Below are 23,604 nucleotides of genomic sequence, written 5' to 3' on the forward strand. Positions count from 1 at the left end.
TAATGGTGCTAATTAACGTTGAGCCATCTGGGCTATACAGCATGTAACCCATCTTTGCCAGATGTTTTGCAACACTATTCATGGATTGTTAAGTACCTCTGAAATGAACTGTGCCATCAACAGGGATTTTTATACAATTTCCTTTGGTTATTTCTAAGTGCCTCCATGAACATATGCTAATTATTGTGTCCTGAAGGAAAAGGCACAATAATTAATAAAGTAGAATAAAGTTAATAAATCTTAATCAGAACACTAATCATTCTAATTTCATACAATTTCTTCATGGAACCTTGGACAGCTGCCAGTATCAATCATTTCCTCAATGTGTTGGAAAATATTTCTCATGTGCCATTCTGCAGCAGTGCTGAATACTAACTTCTTCTATCCAGCTGTGCAATGCAAAAGATACCCAAGCTGTTATGAAAAAATGTGCAGCATGAATGCAATATTAAATAGGAACATATATGGAGAACTATTAGACAGGGGCCCTTAAATTTTGAAGGAGCCATTTGGCAAATGTTTAAACTAATTTAAGATTTTACAGCTCTGGTTTTCTGACACTCCATGTTGGTCCTAATATTTTTAGTTACATGGAGTCAGTAATGTGAAGGAAAATGGAAAGACAACACAAGTGCTATATTAAAGGCAATCCCACATGTGTTTCTGATGAAAAGAAACTGAGCTCATTTCGGCTTCCATTCTCTTGCCACCTTGACAGCAGAAATAAAATCACTTGCAGTGGGGGACTAAGGCTGAGTTTGCTCCACAGCAGCTTTGGTACCAACACACCTTTTCGTTGAGCTTTCTTGGCTAGTAGCTGCTTGTTCTGGTTTCAGGACAAGTGGAGGGAGTCAGGAACTCATCATGTACTTTGGACTATAGTTTTGTAATGGTCTGTCTGACCTACCTGTCTGAGTCCAATTCCCTCTGATATCTGGACTCCTGAATCCACAAGTCCTTAGCAGAGACAGGCACCTTTTGTCCCAAGTTCCTCCTTCACACATAGCTTTTGGGTTTAGCATCGAGTCTCATAACTTGATCATTTATATCTCAGGAAAAAACTCAGGATCTGGCTACCTATCAGCAAGCTTCTCTGAAGTTAATAAGGGAATGAATGCATTAATGCATTGTGTTAATGTCTTAATGCGTTAAAACAAAAAAAAAAGGGGGGGCTCTCGGATTATTTGTAGGAGACTGCAATATTGATTAATTCGTACCAAGACATGATTTAAAACATCCATCCACATGAATATTTCAATAGAAAAAAATATGCTTTATTTAATTTTAAGGGGGAAAAAGTTCTTTTGCCATAAAGCCAAGAAATTATTCATGTTATTAACCAAAGATTTTGAACAGCATTTACAACAAATTGTACAGATGTCATTGAAGTGGGGTACTGGCTTTATCATTAACCACTGTGATAGTGTCTTATTTGCTGCTTCTGTTTGCTAGATCATACAGATACATTGTCCTGTAGAAAGCTCTGGTCCACTCCCCAGTCATACTGTTAAGACCATTTGTTGAATTAAGAAGGGGTACAATGAGGTCAAAAGCTGATCCAATAAATGTGAGGAGGAAAATCTGTTAACCTGATTAACAAGAAAGCCAAGCTCTAGAGATTTTACCAGACCCTTCACTCTGAAGATGTAAAAGCCAACTCTGTGACCTTCTAGGTCATGAGAGGAGAGTATCCAAGAAATCATCAAAATGTGAATACATACTATTCACTTCTTAGTAATTTAATCACAGATAATCCTTCATGGTGTTTGGTTTGTTTTTTTACTGTCTTTTGCATTATAAGGGTAGTGCAGAAAGATTAAGGGAATTTCAAAATAAGGTGCATGTGGATAGAAAAGTTGATGCAAAGAGAAAGATGGAATAATTTTGTAATAACTTAGCTAATGGAATATCCTTTGGGTTGTCATAAAATTTTGTCCCAGATGTGTGAATAAAACAAAAGTTTTGTTAAATTTATATGTAGTTGCATTTACAGAACTATGATTCTTACTATTATATGCAAAGAAGAGAGATCAGAATAGCTAAACATGTCCTGATCCCTAAGAAATTAAGATGCCTGATTGCAGTATTTGCATTCCTATACAATATGTTGTTCAAGAAAATAATAAAAGCCATATATAAAAAAATCCCAGACCCAACCCTTCATGCTGTGTTTTGACTATCTCCATCTCCAGGCGTGAGCATCAGTGTAGTGACGTGCATTTCTTCCAAGCCCCTGTGTTCTGGTTTCCTAATGCGCCCGTATGATCTTGTGTTTGTTTCAGTCAACCAGCTAAAGAAGCTAGCCAGTCATCCTGATTACTGCCAGGATGAATCAATTTCTAGAGCTTATTTCCAAGTCCTCGTTATGTTAACATAGTTCCCTTCAAACTCTCAAGACACAGTAATACTGGATTACTTGGTGTCTAAATCTACAAAATTAGCGCATCACAAGAACTTGGCTTGTTTTTTCCTTGAGTATTTGAAAATCGTATCACCTAAAGCAAGCTGTTCCTGGTTATATTCACATTTATGGGCTTATTTTTATGCACTTATCTTTAATTAAAGATGAGAAAAGCTTAGAAACCAGCAGTTTTGTCTGCATTATGAGGCAAACTTTTCTGTTCCAATGGCAAATAGTCCGCTTGTCAGATTACATGATTAACCTCCAGCAGAGGTTAATCTGCAGTGCCAAACATTCCTATAAACAAATACAGATACATTTTGTGGATCACAGGATTGGCAGAGCATGCTGGCCTGGCAGCCTGCTGCCCCTGGCATGTGTGACCAGTACAGGGCGCTCATCTAGCTTTTGATATAACTCCTCCGGTACTTGCCATTCTTGAATCAGAAACCACAACAGAGGTTCATCCAGAACAGAGGCTCTTCCAGAACAGATGCTTAAGGAAACTACTGAACACTTTTCCAAATGTTTTCTAAGTTCTTCAAGATGAATAGTGGTTCATCAAGGAAGGAGAAGGATGAGAAAATAATATGTGAGAATACTTGCAGCCTCTGACAGTTGTTTCCCCAGTCTATTTCAGCAGCACTTCAGTATCTAAAGCATGCAAACGGCAGATCGCTGTGGGTAAACTGGCCTTCAGCTTTCACCCCTTCACTTTTATATCTCTCTTGGGCTTTTCCTTCTCTAGATACCAAAGTCCAGCTGAGAAAGCCAGTCTTCAAAGAGAGTAGTCATGTTTCTGTAAACAGCTTTAAAGCATTTGCTCAAAAGATTTGACCCAAATGTAGACTTCAAACACAGTTCTTTAGTTTACCCAATTAGCCAAATTCCAGATTATGCAAAGGTTTCATGTGTTGCCTGTGTGTGATAGCTGCATAATTGTTATCCTGTACCACAGAGAAAAGCCAAGAACTTATTCTTTGATGTGTAAAACAGAACAGAGGTCCAGGACCTCATTTGTCTCAATAAATGGTACTGCAAATGCAAATTTAAGATTTGGTGAGTCTGTCGGGGTTAGACATTTCCAGTACTACTTGTAGTTTATTTATGGAGGACATGTTAATGTTGTGCCTAATTATTGCTCTATGCTTCCATTTAGTGGGAAATAGTGTTTTTATTTCCTTTTTAAAGTCTGAACTGCTGGTTTTATGTCATTAACCTTTCCAGTCATTAAAATTAATAGGTTTTGAAATGTCTAGTTTGCCTTTTTTTTTTTTTTAATTATGTGAGGGTTTTATTTACTTAAAGATGTCCACAGCCTCCTGGGATTACAAAAGGCTTCAATGATAATCAAGGTCCACTGGTGAGGGCCAGTGAAGATCTGTCTTTGATGTCAGAAAGCTCTCCATATTGTCAGGATTGATTTTCTTTCACATTTTATGTCATGCACACTGTAATCAGACTATCCTTTTAACTCATTCTGAAGCTGTGCAGGCTGCGGGGATTATTGTCATGCTAATATTTTTGCCATCAGGCGTGTTCCATCTTGCATCATATATTATTATGTGTGTTAGTGATAATATCTCTTTCCTTCCCTGGATGGGGAAAATCTGGACCACAGGATTTTATAAGAACATATAAATGGCTTTACAGGATCAGACCAGAGGACCATCTAACCACTGTACTGTCTCCAAACATGGCCATAACTACTTTTCCTTCCCTGTGGGTGTTTCATCATTTGTTAGTGTTAGTGACTCCCCAAGAGAAATGATCAGTACGAAGTGTATTTTTGGGAAACATGCAAGTCTGGCTACTTTCTATGTTCCCTTCTCTCATATTGCTCCAGCATTTGCAGCTGTTACTTTAAGAATGTTAGGGAATTCTGATTTTGCAAAGCATTTCAGGCACAGCTACAGATTAGGCAGAGAAGAGATTCAGAGCAGCCCTGCACAGAAGGATTTGGGGGTGTTGGTCGATGAGAAAATGAACATGAGCAGGCTTCAGTGTGCGCTCGCAGCCCAGAAAGCCAACCGTATCCTGGGCTGCATCAAAAGGAGCGTGACCAGCAGGTCAAAGTAAGTGATCCTGCCCCTCTACTCTGCTTTCGTGAGACCTCACTTGGAGTATTGTGTGCAGTTCCGGTGTCCTCAACATCAAAAGGGCATGGAGCTGTCAGAACAAGTCCAGAGAAGGGCCACGAGGATGATCAGGGGACTGAAGCACCTCCCGTATGAAGATAGGCTGAGAAAATTGGGGCTGTTCAGCCTGGAGAAGAGAAGGCTGCATGGAGACCTCATAGCAGCCTTCCAGTATCTGAAGGGGGGCTATAGGGATGCTGGGGAGGGACTCTTCATTAGGGACTATAGTGACAGGACAGAGCCTTGGGTGACATGGTTTAGTGTGAGGTGTCCCTACCCATGGCAGGGGGGTTGGAACTAGATCTTAAGGTCCTTTCCAGCCCTAACTGTTCTATGATTCTGTGATTTCAGAAAAACATGCAAAGTTATATTTTTAAAAAAAAAACAAATCAACGTCAATATTTTTTTGCATACAGTAGAATGGGTAGCATAATATATATAAATTAAACTTGCACAACATATTAGGAAAAACTCGAGAGGCTTAAGCAGATGCCTAATTAAGAGTAAGGACAGACATACACAAGTTCCATCTACTCCTCTCAGCCTCACCTCTTTTTTCATCTCTTGGACTGCATTTGCCCTATGTGGATTCTGTGTGTTTAAACCTTCAGATTTATCGTCCATTAACTTGTTCAGTCTCTTTTGAACTCCTGTAAACTTTTAGCATCTGCAGCATCTTCTGACAAACTGACAGTGCATCCTCCTCCTTTTATTAGTTTTGAACCTGGCTCCTAGTGTCACGTGAATTCAGCCATTAATAGCTGCTGATAGTTCAGTATTTTTATATTCCTATTTCAGAATATGTTATTGATGCTTCTTATTGGTACTTTGTCCTTAACCTATGTATAAAGTAATACTGTAGAGCTGAAACCCTGCATTTATGGGCTCTAATTTGGAAAATAATTTATGAAAATAGGATTTAAGCATGTATTTAAAAGTCGGGATATGCATTAGGGCTGTCTTGAAGTGAGATTTTTCAATGTCTTAATTGCTTTACTTTTTATTTAGTAGTGACTTCACGCTTACTTAAAGCTTTTAGTTGTCTCAAATTCACCTTGTCCAATTGCACAGCCTGCACTAGTGATGCAGACTGGGTGTTATGCTCACCACTGGGTATTTTTTTTTTAGCTTGGGTTGGAGAAGACATGGCAAATGAATACATCCTGTGTTGTGGAATGTCCTGTGAACTGTCAGCTCTCTGACTGGTCCCCTTGGTCTGAGTGCTCTCAAACGTGTGGCCTTACAGGTCAGTATGTACCTTTGGCATACTTTAAAGACCGAGGGGTTCTTTTTGTTCTTTAATAAAAGCGATAATACGTATTTTCATAGAACTAGAAAATGTAGCTAGCTGGTGGAAATGATGGGGATTTAAATCAGCCTTAATTCATGGAAATAATATGCTTCAGTGAGGCTGTACTCAGTGAAGACAATAAGAGTTTGGCCCTTAATAGTTTCAGTATTTTTAACAGATGATGGCAACCTCACATGTAATCCTTGAAGCTGTAATTTTTCTATTAGGCAGGAATTTGAAAGTAACTGCTGTTTTTCAGTAAGTAATAACCATCTAACAAACCCAGTGACTACCCATGCAAATACAATAAAGTTGAGGAAGATTTCTGCTCATTGATGTTCTTTGTTTTTTTTTCCCCAATACTCTTTAGTAAAATCCTTTTTCTTGTCTGATATCTCCATTGGAGCAGCTGTGAATTTGAGGATGATGAGTCTGTACTTGGCAAACACTTTTCTATTTAGCTGTTGTGAACACAGCTGTCTGGGTGATGGATATCGTTCTGCTGATGCACTGTGGCTTGTGTAGCTTGCTCTCAGCAAAACATGCATGTCGCGATCATTAGGGTGTTCAATTCCAAATGCATCAGATTGAAATGTGGAATTAAAGATTGTTTTTGCCAGTTAATACTGGGTGTTACGTAGATAAATCTGTGTAATGCCTTAAGTTATTATAAGCCTCAGTATACAAATGTAAATATATACATCTTATTTCAGACTTGGTTCTTATATTTATCTATATATAGATTAAAATACTACAGCTGTGTTGTTTTTTTGGAAGACTTTGTGAGGTGCCATCTCTAGAGCAGGCACTTTGCTAATATTTCTAGCACACAAAAAAATCTCTGGCTATATGACATGACCTCTCCATAATGAAGCATAATGGCATAATGCCCACTGCAAGATGAAAGAAGCAAGAGTTGTCAAAAGGATAAAAATGTCTTCCTCATTCTGGTTATACAAGTATTCGAAACTGAACCTGTATCTCAGTGATGCTGGGTAGCATGCTGCTCCTGGTTGAAGGGAAGGTTAATGTTGGATAAGCCTACTGTATTGCAGTTTTATTTGGGCCTGAGTGAAGAATCCTCCATCTCCTGCAAAATCTGCATGTCACATTATCCAGACAGACAGTGAGGGAGAGTTGCAAGCTGCTTCTGATGCTGCAATCAGACAATAATGCTACACATGATTCTGCATTAAACTGGGGAAGAACATGGCGTATTGGTCTCTTCTAGCAGCAAATTCCAGATGAGAAGCCAGAATCACCAGTGAAGCACCACAAAAATATTGTCACATTCAGAAAGAGTATTTTTGCCTAAGCTTTTTAACTAGGAAGTTACTACTTTTGTTTGCTGTTACAGCAATCTGAAATCCTTAATCAGACATCTTGCAGTACAAACAAATGCTAGAATTTAAAGTGTCTGAATTGGAAACTATAAATCTGTCTAACAGACAAGAGCCAGTAGATCTGCTTTACAGTCCAATTTTTCAAATGTGGAAAAAAATTACTTTATTCAAACACAACACTTTTCACCAAAATAGAAGCATCTTGAGGAATAAATCAGTCTAACCACTTTGTTGTTAGTTATATTGCTGTTTCTTATTTACAGGAAAAATGATCAGAAGAAGGACCATAAATCAGCCATTTCAGGGTGATGGGAGGCCTTGTCCTTCTCAGATGGAGCAATTCAAACCCTGTCCAGTAAAACCTTGTTATCGATGGCAATACGGTCAATGGTCTGCATGCAAAGTAGAGGTAAAAGCCATATAGGACTTTGAAGTTACGGAGTTTGTATATCTAGGCATAATTGTGATATGCTTCATTACACTGTAAACAGTTTGCTTCCCCCTTTTGTACAAAACCTAAAGATTTATTCCCAGAATTCATATTTCTCAACAGATACAACAATGTCCTACAGATATTGAAAGTATAAATGTAAACTTTAGTAACTTTTTTAATAATTAAAATCTTTCTGTTGAATATCTGGGAAAATACACTGGCATCCTAGAAGAGATCTTCACTTGAGATATTACCATGGTTGCAATTCAAAGGCACAATTAGCTCCGTACTTTAAGAAACAGTGGTAGCAGCCAGTAGAATTTTATGTTTGTTTGTGTGTGTTTGTTTCAGAAGTAAAGAAAAATGTTGTGGGGTTGTTTTTCTCCCTGTTGGAATGAATAAGTAAGTAAGAAAAAAAACAGGAGACAGAGTGACATGTAGCACAGGACTAGATCTAGTCTTTTGGAGCTTTCTTCTGTCAGCATCCATGTGTGTCCTCTTTCCCCAGGATGCTCAGTGTGGAGAAGGAACACGAGTGAGGAACATTTCCTGCGTGGTTTTTGATGGATCTATTGAAGATGTTGGCAAAGTAGTAGATGAGGAATTCTGTGGAGAAATAGAGCCTATTATAGACGGTAATAAAAAGATAATACTTGAGGAAACCTGCACTGTCCCTTGCCCAGGTAACAAAGCTATTCAAATGTTGCATTTTAAGATTGGTTGGGTATCATTACAGCTATCAGTGTCTAGCATTAGCCACAGGCAATTAAACCTTTTTCACATGCTTTATTGATTGGATTCATCCATCAAATGACCAACAGACTTACTTTCCAGTACTAGCTTCATGCCAATAAATCAATTAGAAAAAATACCAGGTATTAAATTTTATAAGACATGTCTCAGTCACAGATTGTACCTAATAAGAATATATTTTTTCACAAAATATTTTGAAATAAAATCTGCTTAACTCTATAAGAAAGAGTGTTAGTTTACAGCTAATTATTTGTTGTAAGTGCTTAGATCACCTAACAGCTTTATTAATGCTTGTAACAGTGGCTAAGAACTTGATGCCTTTTACAGGTATCTAAGGAAGTTAAGCAGAGGTGTCTATTTTTTTTGTTTAAAGGGACTATTCCAAATGAAACTAATATTTTTATCTCAGAAAATGTGTTTCCAGCTGTTTAACTTGCTGGATGTGACATGCACTATCATTGCACTTGTAGACTGAATCCAAAGGAGCTGTTATAAATTGTCAGGTCCATGACCCTCATACTGAGAACGATTAAGAGCCTATAACAGCTGTTTAATAGCCAGTAAAACCCCTCCAGTTCATTTCAAACACTTATTTGTAGAAAATTTGAAGTATATTGTTGTTGCTCAGCAGTCATTAGCAATATATCTTCAGAAGCAGTGATTAACTCCTCCAGTTCTAATGTAGCTATCATTCCATGCCAGTTCTCTGGTTTTGTTCTGTTGCAATTCTTCTCTTTCTCAGATCTTTTTTTTCCCCAGTTAATTTCAGAGTGGATTGAAAGTAATGTTGCCTCAATAAAGAGAAAGTAATAAAAAATTGAGAGGCTTCCATCACTGCTTTGTGCACAACATTCCAGTTGCATGATTTTCACATATTTTTACTTATTAAATGAAAATTGAAAGAATAAAAAGATTATAGTTGTGTTTCCTTGTTAGTCAGATTTATAAAGGAATACAGACACTGCTCACTTTTAGTTTTGCTGAGCAGGAGCCTGTTCTTCAACAATCTCACTGCCTGTGGGGATGTACTAATGATACGTTCCAACTAATGTTTCCAAAAATCACTACTTGTTTTCCTATTATGTGTACATCAGTTCTTCAATTATTCATTTCTTCACGTGCTTTCCCAACACTGGCAAATAAAATTCCTCATTAATCAGGCATCTGATCAACCCATAGCTGATTATATTTGTCATCAATATAATGCAAGGTAGCATGAATTTTTAATAGCTCTTTCACTGAAATAATGAGAACTAAGAGGTTTATTTATGAGTCTATGCACAGTCTAGTCCCATTTTCTACTGCAGTTTTAACAAAATGGTCTCTTTGTATTGTACCTCAGATCTTCCTTAAATGATCTGTAGCTGATCCTGCTAATTAGTATCATTAGTATGATTTTATTTTTTAGTTTCACACTAATGTGTGAAATTTATAAATATAACATTCTATAAATCTCTATTATCCTATCATGAAATAGCCAGAGCAGACATTTTAATCACTTTCCTGTTTCACTTTATTTTAAAGAATATTCTAGCAGTTGCATCTTCTCTCTGTTTAGAGAAACTCTGCATGAAGATAAGCAACAATTAATCCCTTTAAAACTAAGCAATGTTTTCTCCTTCTAAGATCAAAGGAGAATTGTGAACATGATACATACATTTAGCATAAGGCATACAGTGCAGAATACCTTAAAATTTGCAAAAATTCAGCCACTGGGTGGAGCATTACTCATAAATCCATCAGAAAGTGATCTTACAGGAATGCTACAGGAAACTACTCTGCTTTAGAACAAATAGGTTTTATATAATATTTTTATTAGTTTCATTATATTCTACTGCACAGATATTTAGAGAGTGTCAAATTACTATCTGAAGTATAAGTCACATCTAAAAAGAAGAATGAAAGGAATTACAAAGAGGGAAAAGATAAGAAACTGGAGTTGGACATTTTATTCTAAAGCATATTCAGCATCAAAAATTCTTCACATCTGATGATTGTGCATCTTAAAATGGCTATTTGACAGGGGACTGTTACTTGAGAGAGTGGTCGGAATGGAGCCTTTGTCAGCTAACCTGTGTTAATGGTGAAGATCTTGGCTTTGGAGGGATACAAGTCCGATCTCGGGCAGTGATCATTCAGGAACTAGAGAACCAACACCTCTGTCCAGAACAGGCTTTGGAAACAAGACCGTGCAATGGTAAGCATCAAAATATATAGAGAGGCCGCTTCCTGTAAGAAAAAAATACAGAACAACAATAATTCTGCTTTCTTTCTGTTCATGGTATCAAATTTAGGCAAATATGGATTTGACGGATGTAGAAATGCACTTAAATTTTTGTTTTCCAGTATCATATGTCAACAGAAAAACTTTCAAATGCTATCTATCATATAGCAACACTCTAAACACAGTCTTTGGAGAATTGATGACACTTTTTTAGTAATGAAATTTTATTATATGGGGAAAAACAGTTGCCTTATCTGTTTGATAACATTAATAAAACGAAATCTGTAAGTTTTACAGAAGTAAATTTAGATTCCTATCAACCCTTCCAATTGTTGTTAATCATATGGCAATGACATTTAAAAAATTTCTGTACAGACATTTCTTGTTCATTTAGAGGCAAGACAGATCAGGCGAAAAGGAATTTTATTTTTTTAAGGAAGCTAAGATGTAAAAGGACTTCATGGTTTATCCCAGGTCATATGAGAGGTGTACAGCAGAGCTGAGATGTGAAGCCAGATGCAGCCCAGGCCACTTCACCAAGCCCTGGAGCACTGACCAAAGCTCAGTGTTACCATAAAGGAGCCTGACTCTTAAATGAGTTTTGTGCAACAGATGAGCCACAACCATTATGAGGTTATTGGAAACATCTGTTTTGTCCATTAACTGCATTAGTCCTACTCCATGTGTACAACCATTACAGTTATTGTCCAGGACTTGTCTGGTCTATTCTGTACATATCCAGTAAGTGCAAGAAATATCAGAACCTCCATGTATGTAACACACCCTTCTAAGTTGCTGGGTGGAGGAGAAGGGGCCTACTTAGTTATAAAAGCAGTTAAACATAACAAGTATGGTCTTCAGATGAGTGTGGCTGCTGCAAGTGGTAGCTTAAAATCTTGTCAGCAAATTTCTTGACAAGTGAATGTTCTTTGTGTAGATGGCCAGTGCTACGAATACAAGTGGATGGCTAGCCCATGGAAGGGCTCTTCTCGAACAGTGTGGTGCCAAAGGTCAGATGGTTTAAACGTCACAGGTAACTGCTCTTTCTATATATGCACAGAAGCCTAGAAAACAGGCAGATAAAGTCTTTTCCTAACGGATGGAAATACTTTTTTTTTTTAAAGAATCTGCTAAAAATACTCGTTCTGATGTATGAATCAATATGCTGTTGTCTTGAATCATGTTTTTGCATACTAAAAATATAATTTCCAGAATTATGAAGCATGTGGCACTAAAAGTAAATACAAATATTATCTTCTGTAGTGGACCTGGGATGTTTTATATTGTTTTTTGGTTTTTTGTTCTAAATTCAGGGCTTCAGATTTCAAGCCCTACAACAAACAGAACTTTCATGTATTAAATCACATTTCAGTGCCTATGCAGAGGCAGAGAGAGATGTAAATCTTGATAATATCATGCATATATCATATGTCTCCTTAAAATTACAAGTACAAAATTTTAATATATGTGCTAATATAAGTTTATTTCTTTACTTCAATGACATAAACATATAGCAGGATACTTCTGTGAAAAGCTGGGGGATGTAGTTACTTTTTGTGCAAACCAAAGCACAAAACACAATGAATTAAGAATGACTAAGGTCTCAAAATCAAGAAAATCTTCATATATATATATATGCACATTTTTTTATTTAAGTACTTTTGTATCAGCCTAGGTGATAGTAAAGAATCCCAGAGATTGTAAACACATCCTTAATGCCAGCCAATTTATTTAAATTAAGATTACCTATTTTGGTCTAGAAGCAGCCCATATCTTTGATTACTGAGTTTCTTTGCTGCCTTATTGCTACACATTTGGCTCTAACATAGTGTATTTTAATTCAGACATTATCAAATTTTTATTCTGAGTCTTGTTGGTATTTTAAAGCCTTTATTTGTTTACTTACTCGCATAATACTGTTGTGCTGAATAGTTCTTTTTTACTTGAAGGTGTTGTTTCCCATGGGTGATGGGGCCTCTCTTCCTTCTGCAGCTTCCTTGGATGACTGATATTTTATTACATAGATTCCCAAAGGCATGTGATTTGTATTCTAGGATGTATGATTTTCCTTTCTGGGGGTGGGGAAAACTTATGGCAACCAGCAGGGTTTTCTTTATTCGTCATCGTCCATCCTGTTAACACTTGGATCTATGTAACCACATCTAACTGCATCTGCTATAGTCGTGACCAACCTCAGCTATCAGGATTTCATCATCATATCACACCAGTATAAAAAAGTGGTATTAATTTGGGAGATGCAAGATAATTGGTCCTGTAGAATTGTAAATTTTAAACTACATGATGCATATCCCTCTTCTGTAAGCTAGAGGGAAACTTTGGTAAATTCAGACTTATTCTAAATATATTTCAAAGTCATTCTGGCTGAAATGATAGTGAAAGCCTGACTGTGTGTATTGGTCCATAACAATAACTGCACTGTACATAAAGCTGAGATGAGAACTAGGATTACATAAAAAAGAAAAAGACTGAAACCCATTATATCATCAGTATCATAGCATTCAGTACATGTTTTACTGATAATTCTTTTATTCTGAAAAATCTTTCTTAGACTAGCATGAAATGTGGCTTCATAAAAGGCAAAGCTGTAGCATGGGTAAAAGTGACTACTGAGGGGCAGCAGAAAACAGGTATCCATTCATAAACTGGATGAGTAGCTTGTTTTCAGTTTAACAGGCAAAAATAGAAATAAAAAATATTCTTTTATTTTCTTTGTGGCCACAGTCTTACTATGTAAGTTATAAGGAGCGCCCTAGAGAACCAAGATCTTTTCCATCAAGCACAACAAAATATTTAAACTAGTTTTTGAGCAATCCATCAAAGGAACAAAGGGGAAAAACAAAGGTTCACTTGCCAAATGCCCATCTCTGAAATGCACATGAAATCAAATACATGTGCTGTATCCTTACTCTACATATAAGAAAATACCTGATACTGATTATCCTTCACCTGGGAATAAGAGAAAGATTCTTAAATGCAAATTAGCAATAAAATTGTAATCTATGACATACTGTAACAAATAATGACATCAGTAATTTCATCAGTGGTGAGATATTACCATGTCAAAATATGATTTTCTGTCCTGCAGGGGGCTGTTTAGTGATGCGCCAACCAGATGCTGACAGGTCATGTAACCCACCGTGCAGTCAACCCCACGCTTACTGCAGTGAGGTATGTGCTGCTGCATTGGAGCATAAAACACCCCTGTGAGGGCTTCCCACACATCCCTCTGTATTGCAAAGATTATGCCAACAAAAAGTATTTTCAGAGATTTTGCTAATTGCTAGTTTGCTAAAATCAGCCTCAGACCATCTTCTACCTTTCAATTAAATGTTGCATAATCTCTGTTGATTTGGTACGAACTTGTGTAAAAATATACAAAGAGGTACTCTCCAGGTTAGCAGTCATCAAAACAGTCTTCTCTTCCAGTCATCCATGTTGCTATGCTTTATAGCTCACAGAAAACTGTGTTTTTCTGTTACATAGTGTAAAACACTTATTCCCTACAGACTAGAACATGCAGTTGTGAAGACGGATACACTGAAGTTATGTCCTCCGATGGCACACTCGAACAGTGCACTCTCATCCCAGTGGTGGTGATCCCCACCATGGAGGACAAAAAGGGAGATGTGAAAACCAGTCGAGCTGTGAACCCTACCCAGCCCTCCAGTAACCAGTCAGGACGAGGAAGGACCTGGTTTCTGCAGCCTTTTGGGCCAGGTGAAGTCATGCAATGAGCAGTTCTTAATGCTAAGTACTGCTGCAGGGTCTGGCATTTACTTTTTTGTTATGCCAAGGAAGAAAAGAAACAACCTTTAAGCGTTCGTTTAAGAAGACAGGCAGCTGCCCTGACTGAAAACAAAGGAAGAGACATAAACAAACCCCTAGCCTTCTCAGCTACTCCATCTAAATCTCTAATGAAATCTTGTATTGCAGAAGATTTCCTTTTAATCCCATCAGTGTGTTAAAATTCACAACAGATATTGAAGTGTGACTTTAGAAGGGAGTTGGCTGCAAAGGTGCAAGCCAGGATATATAGATTATGCTGTCTCAACCAATAGTGCTGTTGAGGATGGAAAAGGTAACACTGAAGACTGCAAAGGGTAAGGGTTGCTTAAACTTTGCAGCTGTAGTGTAAATTGTGGGAAAATAATAAGTATAGATATGCTAATGCTTTTCTGCCTTATCCATGTTTAAACTAATTCACGTTAGACAAGAGCTAACCACATTATTGATATTTAGCATAGACATGCTCTAAATCTCAATAGCCAATATTTGCTTTCAGGATGGACCATGTCCTTTAGAGCTGAGCAAGGACCTGTGTGCAAGAGTGGCAAGAAATATAAGACAATTATCCCATCAAAAATACTTTATAAAGTCCATCACTGAATCAGATTTCAGTAAATATTTCCTGGTACTATTAAGCATTGAGATAAATAAAACTTTAATTAACAAAATATTTTCACATAAAGAGATACGATACTTGTCAAAAATGTTGCAATTGGTTATCTTGAATGTATTTTAAATCACGTAGAGTTAAATATTCTAACACACTTGTGTCTTAGGGTGTTCATTTCTTTCTAAAGCTTTTACAAATGTTTTTAATCTGAGAATTGAAATAGTCTCTTTGTATGCATAATCTGTATAATGCTGCAAACTGAGAACTACAGAAATACTTCTAATAAGCAGATTAAATCATGTTCAGGTTAGAAATACTTATGTTAGATCCCATTAGTCCTACTAGTTGTACTGTTACTTGTACTGTGATGCTATATTTGATACCTACAATAAAATAATCTTTACTCCAATTAGTTAGTATTTCAATCAAAAAAAAAATTTAAAAAATTTAGCTTTTCTGGTCCTCTTTTAAAAAATAGCATCTTACCAAGTATGTTATCTTTCACTCATTCTAGCGAACTCCACCTGAAAATGGCAAAGGATGAGTTGTAGCAGCCACAGTGCCAACAATAGGCAAATGTCAGACAGTCTCCTTCAGCTATTCAGGATCATGGATGCTCATGTGAGCTCAGACGTGGGGCTTGGGGCAAGGAACAGTTGAGAGATTTCATGAAAACTCACCAATTTTCAAGTAATTCAAGTTAGAAAGGAAACATAGCTCAGTTCAGATGAAACCAATGGCATTGAATAAAACTAATACTTTATTCAGCAAAGGCAGAAGAAAATGTGGAAGTAAACATTTTGCACTTCAGATGGCATTTGTGCTGGATCGTTATTAATTGCAGAAGCAGGTATCTATTGGAATTTTTTTTTACTTACTTTAGCCTTTCTCTCTCTAATCTAAATTTAAAATAATTCTTTCACTGTCTTCAGTAAATTATATCGCTTTTCCAGAAAGGAAGGTATTAAAACTAGCCCCTGCAGGTGTCTAAGTTGATGTATGACCCAAAGCAGAAGAGTTTGAGATGTCAATTCCCTTGTATACTTAGAAATAACCTGTCCAGGGGGAATTCAGAAAACCCAAGTTAGATAGCTGTAGTTGCATAATAGGAATGACCTCATTAATAGTTCCCTGCTTTGCCAAAAATAAATAAATCCATACAAAAAGTAATGCCAGTCTTTTTTTTTTTCAAGGAGATAATACTATTTTAAAACAAGTAAACCCAAAGCAATTTGGAACCCCTTACCTTTACCAGTGGAAATAAGCCAAGGAGAGAAGAAACTAACCTATTTAGCAGTACTGAGGTCTGAATTCCTCTCATTCATATTATCGTATCATTGGATATATCAGGTCATATCTACTGTTCAGTTCATCTTTAATGGATCAGTTCTTTCAGTTATATCAGTTATTATCAGTTATAATGTTTCATTAGCTTTATTAATGTAATGAAGCTAAAATGTTTTTAAATTTATTAGTCTTGAACAAGTTGTCCACATGACTGCAAGACTTTGCATTGCTAGAGAACAGAAATGCTAAACTTAACTGCACAGCAATAGAGAGCACTACTGACTAATTTTTTTGTTATTGTTTTGGAAACATCAGCTGCATTGATAAGTGCCTTCTTGGTCTGCAGAAGTATCAGGAAGCAATAAATATTTAGTCAGAAAAAATGTAGCTGTGTTTGCTTACATTGAAAACTGACATGACTACGAAATAAAAATTTTACCGCTTGTAAATTAAATCAGGTTTTTGTGGAGTTTTCATTGTCAGGGAGGTGCAACGCAGCTAACTCACCTCCTGTGAAAGAATGCTTTCAAAAAGCCAGTTAGAAAATAAAAGTAGTGAGTCAGATAAAAGTAGTGAGTCAGACAGCATGCCCTGAACTTGTATCGTGACATGCTCATTGGAGGTTCAGAGAAAAATCCCACAGACAGAGGAAGTCATACCATTTTTCTTGGAAGAAGTGGGTGCATCTAGGATCAAGGCAACCAGGAGAATGGAATGTATACCTTGGCTTGTAGCAACATCATGTTCAAAATACAGACTGCACACACTGCAGATTAATACCATTCTTATTAACAACAGACAGTTGTTCTACTTACAAGCATGGGTTGTCTTTGTTTAGTATTTTTTTTGCTTGTTCTGTGAGGGGAAGTTGTTTTATAACAGCAAAGCTTGTATTTGGTAGGGGAAGAAATTGAAAAATTATTACTTTATGTCGTAGTGAAAGTCGAGTTGTGCAGTTACGGTGTGGGTGAGGTAAAGCATACTAACAGTATTTTAAAACATAAATAGTAGTCAAGAATAAAAATAACAGGCAGATTGATTTACAGGAGCTAGAATGGAAAGTGGTGTTAACAGCAGAAATGAATCCCGGGCTGATCAGCTGACCTGCAATCACACTGAAGGATTCCCCCGTAAAAGTGAGCCCAGGGGCTGGGTTTTGGGGTGTCTCATTTGCTGCCTCTGCCCCATATCTCAGCTCCATTTGGATTATCCAGACTTTGGCTGAAAAGCAGTACACAAGTGCACAGAGAAGTTATTGCTCAGTTGTTTAGTTGTACTTACTCTTATTAAGCTGTGTTTGCTAGTGAAGATATTTATTTTGGACTCTAAAAGTATTTCTGCACTATATCAGAACTAATAATTCAACAAGACTAACTTAAACGCTACTGACTAACATTCATTCCTTTTAGATGGGAGGCTGAAGACCTGGGTTTATGGTGTAGCTGCTGGTGCATTTGTTTTACTCATCTTTATTGTTTCTATGATCTATCTAGCCTGGTGAGTTCTTTAATTATTTACAAACAAGCAGTCCCACACAGACTGTAGTGCAAACATTTACATTTGCCGCTGTAGAAACTGCAGGCACTTCTGTGAACGGCAGTATTTAATTTTCCATGTTGTTTTGTCCAAGCTCAGGTTAGTGGACTGTGGTTGTGGTCTAGATGATGGATAAACACATGCCTTCCTGAGGTTAGTTCTTACAAATATGGGGTAGCTTAGTGTATAGTTTATTTTTGCTCAGTTTTTCTCTGTTAAGAATATACTGTGCCCTTGATAATTCCATTGTGCCTGTATCAGAAAATGCAGAGAGAAATAGCAAGAGGGAAATTTAGTTATCAAGCAAGTCAGATTTGATATTTGGCAGGATATAGAGATACACAACCAAGAAAAGTCTGAAAACTTTCTCGTGTGTTTTCATACATAAATTAGTATTTTGTTGAATAATCTTAGTGCATGTACTTAGTGCAGATACTTTTTGCAAGAACAAGTAACATTTGAGAACGCTGTCCCTGATGCTTTCTGGGTCCTGTTTGTAATTTCTGATCCAAAGTGCTGTGCAGGTGAAAGGTGAGGGAAGTGTGGTCATACACATCAGGCTCTTGGCTATGTTGCATTAGTAGGCATTTAGGGGGGATTCTGGATTTGTTTGGGTTTTAGCAGACCTTCCCCAAAATCTCACTTCTGCCAAAGTAAGGGGAAAAAATGTCTTTTACATTTTTCAAGGGAAAGAAAATCTGTTAGCATATTAGCACTGCAGGTTCTTCAGACTGGAACCTGTGGCCACTGCAAGCCTCTGTAACAACAGGCTTGGTAACAAAGATTTAGGTTTGGGCAGCCAAATTGAAATAGCTGAAATGATAAGATTTTTTGAGCAAGATTGGAGATGCACAGGCCTGATGAAGAAATGCTTATATTGCACTCTAAAAGAAGACAAGTACTAAAGCATACGTAAACATGCATTTTCCTTTGTCTTAGTAATTTTTCAAAGCTATATCAAATGGATTGGAAGTACTGCTAGATTAAAATCTAATTCAATGCTAGACAGGGAATGGTTATGGCTAGCAACCATATCCCTGCTATTTATGACTGGTTCACTTATAACATCTAGAATTAACTGTAGTCATTCCAGCAAGTATAATGAGATTAGACTAATCAAAAGATAGAACTTTCCTGTGGAAACCCTTGATGTGTCAAGAGAGGTTGAGATTTGAGACATCTAATTTAAAAGAACCTGAATGCAGCTTTGATACATGACCAAATATTGCACTGCATGCTCTGGGTTATTCTGAAAATTGACTGATCTCACAGGAGTACCTGCCAAGGATTCTCAACACCGTAACAGCCTGTTCCTGAACAACTGAGCTTTGAAGTAGATGTTGCTTTGGCTTGATAAAAAGATAATTACTGATCCAAGTAAAGGTTTTAGGCTTAAGGCTTTTAGGAATGAAAAAACAAATGCATAATCTTAAAAAAACACACTTGTCTTTCACTTAAGACTGAAATCCATCTTTGTATGTTATTAGTTTCTTGTTCTATTTACAAATTATCTTATTGTTTCAGCAAAAAGCCAAAGAAGCCCCAGAGAAGGCAGAACAACCGACTGAAACCTTTAACCTTGGCTTATGATGGCGATGCAGATATGTAAAATACATCTCTTGGTGACAAATGGAGTCTGAATTAATGGATTGAAATCAGATGGTATCCAAAGCCACAGGGATTTTCTATGGAGTGGATTAAGTGTTTTGACTTTTTCTTTTTTATAACTGCAACATAGATAAAGAAGGATGGATTTCATAATGCCTATGGATATTCAAAGTATTATTGCTTTACTTTAGACCATCAGCACTGAGAAATGTGGCAGATTCATGTTAACAGACACTGCAGTTGGAGATTTGTGGTCTTTCCTCAATCTTGCAAACTATAAAGCACCACTTCTGTCTCCAGAATACTGTAGCTGACATAGTATTAACAGTTGGAAGCCGCTGCATCATTAACCAAGTATAAACAGTACGCATGAAGAGTTTGTACCAAGCTGTCTGTGACTCTTTATATTCAAGCATAACATATATACTCAGTTGAACCGTATGTATTATTCTCCCAGATTATATACTTATTAAAGAGTATTTTAGTGCTTGCTACAGTATTCAGTTTTAACTGGGATTAATCCACTGAGCAAGTTCAACAGTTTGCTAGTTGATGATAACTTGTGTTAACCTGCATTTCAGAGGGCAATGATTCACTTGCAAAATTCTGTCCTGTTATCACTACAAAAATATAGAGGCCTCATATGCACATCCAGAAAGGAGGCATTCTCAGATTCAGTATTTTCTAGTGGTTGCTGTCTGGAAAAAGAATACCCACTGTAAATGTTACAATACGTTTCTACTTTCTCTAACTCAAACTGTTGCCTGCATTTTTTTGCTACATGTAAGGCAAATTTTTGCACTATATTAGTGCAGCATGATATGCACTTAACTAGTATTGCCAGAGAAACTGCCTCTTTTCAGAAAGGATGATGATGTATCTTGTGCAAGGAGTGTCAAGCAAGAAAGGTCTTGAATCCTGAAGAGAGTAGCATTTGGTTTGGACTGTGACTGGATGTAATTGGCTAATGATGTGTACTGTACACACCACTTCTCGTCACAGCGACCATTCATAGACTACATCATGGCAGTAATACAAGTGTCTAGTTTCTTGCCCCATCTACCTATACTGGTATAGATTCTCCTGCTGGTTTCTAACTGTACTTTGAAGGCTGTTTATGACTAGATCTTTTATATTTGTTAACTTTGTTAGAAAAAAAAAAAAGAAAAGAAAAAGAAAAGTGGTTGCCGTGTAATCCTGAGTGACATACTTACTAAAAAGGTATTGCGATTGTTCAACTAAAATAAAATGGTTTTGCTTTTTTTTTTCTTTGCACTAGTGAGAGCATTTTCAGTGTTGCTGACAGTGCAATACTCAGAGCCCTTTTGTCTTTTCTAATCAGGATAATTGGATAGACTTTTTTAATCAGTTAAACTCTTGAGTATATTGGCAAGTAAACAATAGATCAATAGTTCTGCCGTTTTAATACTCATGACTTTTTTAAAACCTCTGGCAGCATGAAAACTCACCATTAACCTTTTCTGTGCTCATGGCTTTTCAGTGTTATGCTTCCAACATGAAGCTCATTGACTTGCCACTGTACCTACCTGCCTGTTACAGATGTGATTCATGACCTGAGAAGGGTTATTCTCATCAAAAGGCTTCCATGTGTAGCCTGAACATAGAAGAGACTGTGCCACTACTAAGCAATACAAAACTTTATCAGGCAACCTCTCAAAAATAATTGTTATATAAAAATTCAATATTAGCTTCTCAGGTCTTTTTTATAACCTAAACCATTTCTGCCTAATCCTCACACTATTTACTCAAGAAGCACCAGGTCTTGCACACTGAATAAAACTGCATTTTTGCAAACTTTGGCCCAGATTCACTGAAACTGATGACATGACTCTTATGGACATCAATCGGTAACATCAGTCCTTAAAAATACCTACCTTTGTTCCATGTAGAATAATTCTCAGAACCAACGTGCATTTTGTGAATGTTTAAGAGATTATGGTTATGGTCCTACTTCAATTTAGCTAACTTACTTACATTACCATGCATCAGAAAATAACCTTCCTCCCACTGCACAAGTATTCTCCATATGGGAATGATAAGCAGAATGGAACAACAGTAACAATCTTTTGTACAGGTTGAATTTCTCATTCTACACCTTGATCTGGCTGCAGCTAATGAAGTGCCATGGCCCCCTGCCACAGCAGTTGTTCATTCATATATGTGTTGCAGGACTGTTGACTTCAGTCTTACATTGCTTTGTGAAGATCCATAGTTAAAAAAAACACACAAACCAAACACATAAAACAAAACCAAGAAGTCTTGATGATTTAAATTACTTCAATATTCTTTAGTCGAAAACAAGAAAAAGCCAACTTGATTCCTATTTTGTCAGACATACAAAAAATAATGTGGAAAAGTTACAAAATTTCAAAGAATGATAACTGTCATGTGGAGACATCAAGCTTAATCATGATTTGTGTAATTTTAGAAGTCTGATTCTGTGTTGTCGAATAGTATTGGACCAAGAGTGAATTGAGGGAACAGGGTTTCTTTCATTGGCAAGGAGTCATCCATATTTATTAAACTGGCTGGTCTTAGCAGGAGCTGTTGTGTAGTTCTTGCCTTGAAGATTTTTATGTCCTAAATCTAAGAATTTAATAACTTGAAGTTAAAGGTATGACATCTTCTTTTTCTCACTATATAAAATGGGCAAACAAAGAAAGAGATGGAAGGAGTTTTTAAGTATGTTTAGCCTTTGCAATCTGCGCAAGTATTTTAGTATGTGTTACATTTTATATCTGATCAGTGAATTTTGCTGGTGCACAACTGCATCATACTAGTGCTGCATTTTAATTCAAGAGTGCATTTTTTTTTATTTATTTATTTTTACTAACAAAGTGCACAAAAATTTGAAGCCAGAATGGTTTCCCTTGTTATCGAGAAAAAAAATACTAGACTATAAGGAGGGCTGAAATTTTATAGAAAGCTAAAAGTTGCAAAGGTGATTAAGCCCTTTAGCATTGAAACAGAAATAAAAAAAATGATTACAAATCAGTATGATCAGGTGAATTATCACTATAGAATTAAAAGCAATTTGATTTAAAAATCGGAGTGCTTCTACAAATCCAGTGCCTAAAGCAGCCACTACCGTAGATTGTTAGTTTGTGAAAGTAACGTTTCCAGTGAACAAATAAACCATTCAGAAAATAGCAAAGTAGACATTTTCCTGTGAATGTGGTGGTTTGTATTTTCCTTTTTAAATCTGTAGTTTCTAGATTACTGTGTCTGCTTTGAGTTCTGGAGCAGATCCTTTTTGAAGCTTTGATGCAACCGCACAAGCTCGTTTATATTTGGTATAAAGGATCAATTTTGAAACTCCCTTCCTCCTGCCAAAATGTAATGAAGTTTGTTTTCCAGTATTACAATCTGAAGAGACCAATTTAAAAACCCTATGTATAAATCACTGTAAAATATACCTTGAATGAAATGGAAATCTGTCTTTTTACCTTTATGTAAATTGTGCTCATCCAAAGTTAAGAGTTTATTTTGCCTAATTTAATTTACTTGAATATTTATTTTGTAGAACAAGGAGGCAGCTGTCTGAGGAATGTTTACCTTTTTTTGTTAATGTTAATTTGTAAATTGTGTAATGCATTTTTATTTTTAAATTATGTATATTTCTTTTTTAATGCACAAAATGTTTACGTACAACTACTGCAGATTTGTGTATATTGTCACTAAGCTTTATTCAGTTAATACGGATTATGTGAAAATGTAACAAATCTTACATTTTCACCTGGGTTATTTTTACATAACTGATGTATTGCTGACAATAAATATAAACACAAAATCATTTAATGTCTTTTTTTTTTAATTGATGTAGTAGTATACTATGCTGGGATAAGGTAACAATAAAAGCCAGACCCCTAAAATACGACCACCTTTTAAGTAGTCTCTTTTTGGAAATAATTTAACAAACACATTCATTTTAAAAATTAGTCTTTCTCTTTAAAATGAAATAAAATACTTTCTGATGTTATGGTAACTATCAAAGTCTGTTGCTACAGTCCTTGTTGACGTAGAATTTTACATTTAAGGTTACATAACTGATTAATATCCAATAAATGCATAAGTCAGTGGTATTTTAAATGTTCTTCCTTAATTGTCATTTTTAGGTCAGAAAAACCAACCCATTTGTGGAGAACAAGGAGT

General features: G+C 36.4%; 1 protein-coding gene across 1 annotated transcript in view; it reads left to right on the forward strand.

Moving 5' to 3' along the window:
* The window catches only part of THSD7A (thrombospondin type 1 domain containing 7A), a 286,529-nt gene extending 263,284 nt beyond the window's left edge, over nucleotides 1-23,245 (forward strand). Inside the window, exons 21-29 of the mRNA XM_062605006.1 lie at nucleotides 5,668-5,785; nucleotides 7,437-7,582; nucleotides 8,115-8,289; nucleotides 10,383-10,556; nucleotides 11,521-11,616; nucleotides 13,690-13,772; nucleotides 14,111-14,321; nucleotides 17,697-17,784; nucleotides 19,348-23,245. Of these exons, the coding sequence (XP_062460990.1) occupies nucleotides 5,668-5,785; nucleotides 7,437-7,582; nucleotides 8,115-8,289; nucleotides 10,383-10,556; nucleotides 11,521-11,616; nucleotides 13,690-13,772; nucleotides 14,111-14,321; nucleotides 17,697-17,784; nucleotides 19,348-19,432 (1,176 nt within the window). The 3' untranslated portion in view covers nucleotides 19,433-23,245. The remainder of the gene's footprint in view (nucleotides 1-5,667; nucleotides 5,786-7,436; nucleotides 7,583-8,114; nucleotides 8,290-10,382; nucleotides 10,557-11,520; nucleotides 11,617-13,689; nucleotides 13,773-14,110; nucleotides 14,322-17,696; nucleotides 17,785-19,347) is intronic.
* The last annotated feature ends 359 nt before the right edge of the window (nucleotides 23,246-23,604 follow it).

Source organism: Pezoporus occidentalis, unplaced genomic scaffold, assembly GCF_034315485.1.
Source record: "Pezoporus occidentalis ecotype Australia unplaced genomic scaffold, CSIRO_AGI_Poc_V1 ctg9, whole genome shotgun sequence".
Taxonomy (NCBI): domain Eukaryota; kingdom Metazoa; phylum Chordata; class Aves; order Psittaciformes; family Psittacidae; genus Pezoporus; species Pezoporus occidentalis.